The following is a 617-nucleotide window of genomic DNA, read 5'->3' as shown; positions in this document are numbered from 1 at the left end:
TAAACAAATAAATAAACAAATAAATAAGTCAAAGGGTCAGTGTTGTCAGACCTGCGTGACGTTGACGGGCGGCAGCGTCTCACATGTGGGGTTTCTGCTCGATGTGATCTTCGTCACCACGGCCGGCTGTGGAGGGGGGTTCAGCCCGGGGCCCCTCGCCTGCGGCCCCCCTCCACAGCCCTGCAGACAGACCGGGCTGTGGGAGCCGCTGCTGGAGCTGGAGGAAGACCTCCGTCTGATGAAGGCAATTTCCACCGTGGGGTCCGGTCTGCAGCACCAGACCAAAGTAAAACAGGTTGTTTTCTGTGAATTTTGACTCTTTTTTTTGTTTAAATGTTCTTTAAGTTTGTCTGAAAGTCTCCAGCTGTGTCGGACCTGAGTTTGGTGCGGGTCAGGATGCTCCTGGCCTCCTCGTTTGTCACACCGATCAGAGACTCTTTGTTGATGGACACCAGCTGGTCCCCGACCTGCAGCCGCCCGTCCTGAAACAGAAGCCATGTTTCCACCCAATTTTAATTCGAATTTTGAGCAAATTTTTAAAGGGGCAGTATTATGTGTTTCTCAGGAATATATTTAAATACTATACCTTAATAAAGTATCTATGTCACCTTTAACTG

At 49.6% G+C, this 617-nt stretch overlaps 1 protein-coding gene across 1 annotated transcript; it reads right to left on the bottom strand.

The window, feature by feature from the left end:
• Positions 1–51: 51 nt before the first annotated feature.
• Positions 52–482, bottom strand: LOC106512368 (syntaxin-binding protein 4; the record flags this gene model as incomplete). Its single annotated transcript, XM_014001001.1, is given in 2 exon segments — positions 52–268; positions 376–482. Coding segments are annotated over 2 exon segments (324 nt in total), but the record flags the coding sequence as incomplete, so codon positions are not given.
• Between the last annotated feature and the right edge of the window lie 135 nt (positions 483–617).

This window comes from Austrofundulus limnaeus, unplaced genomic scaffold, assembly GCF_001266775.1.
Source record: "Austrofundulus limnaeus strain Quisiro unplaced genomic scaffold, Austrofundulus_limnaeus-1.0 Scaffold6090, whole genome shotgun sequence".
Lineage (NCBI taxonomy): Eukaryota > Metazoa > Chordata > Actinopteri > Cyprinodontiformes > Rivulidae > Austrofundulus > Austrofundulus limnaeus.
The sequence above is the reverse complement of the archived record's forward strand: the minus strand, read 5'-3'. Positions and strand labels throughout refer to the sequence as shown.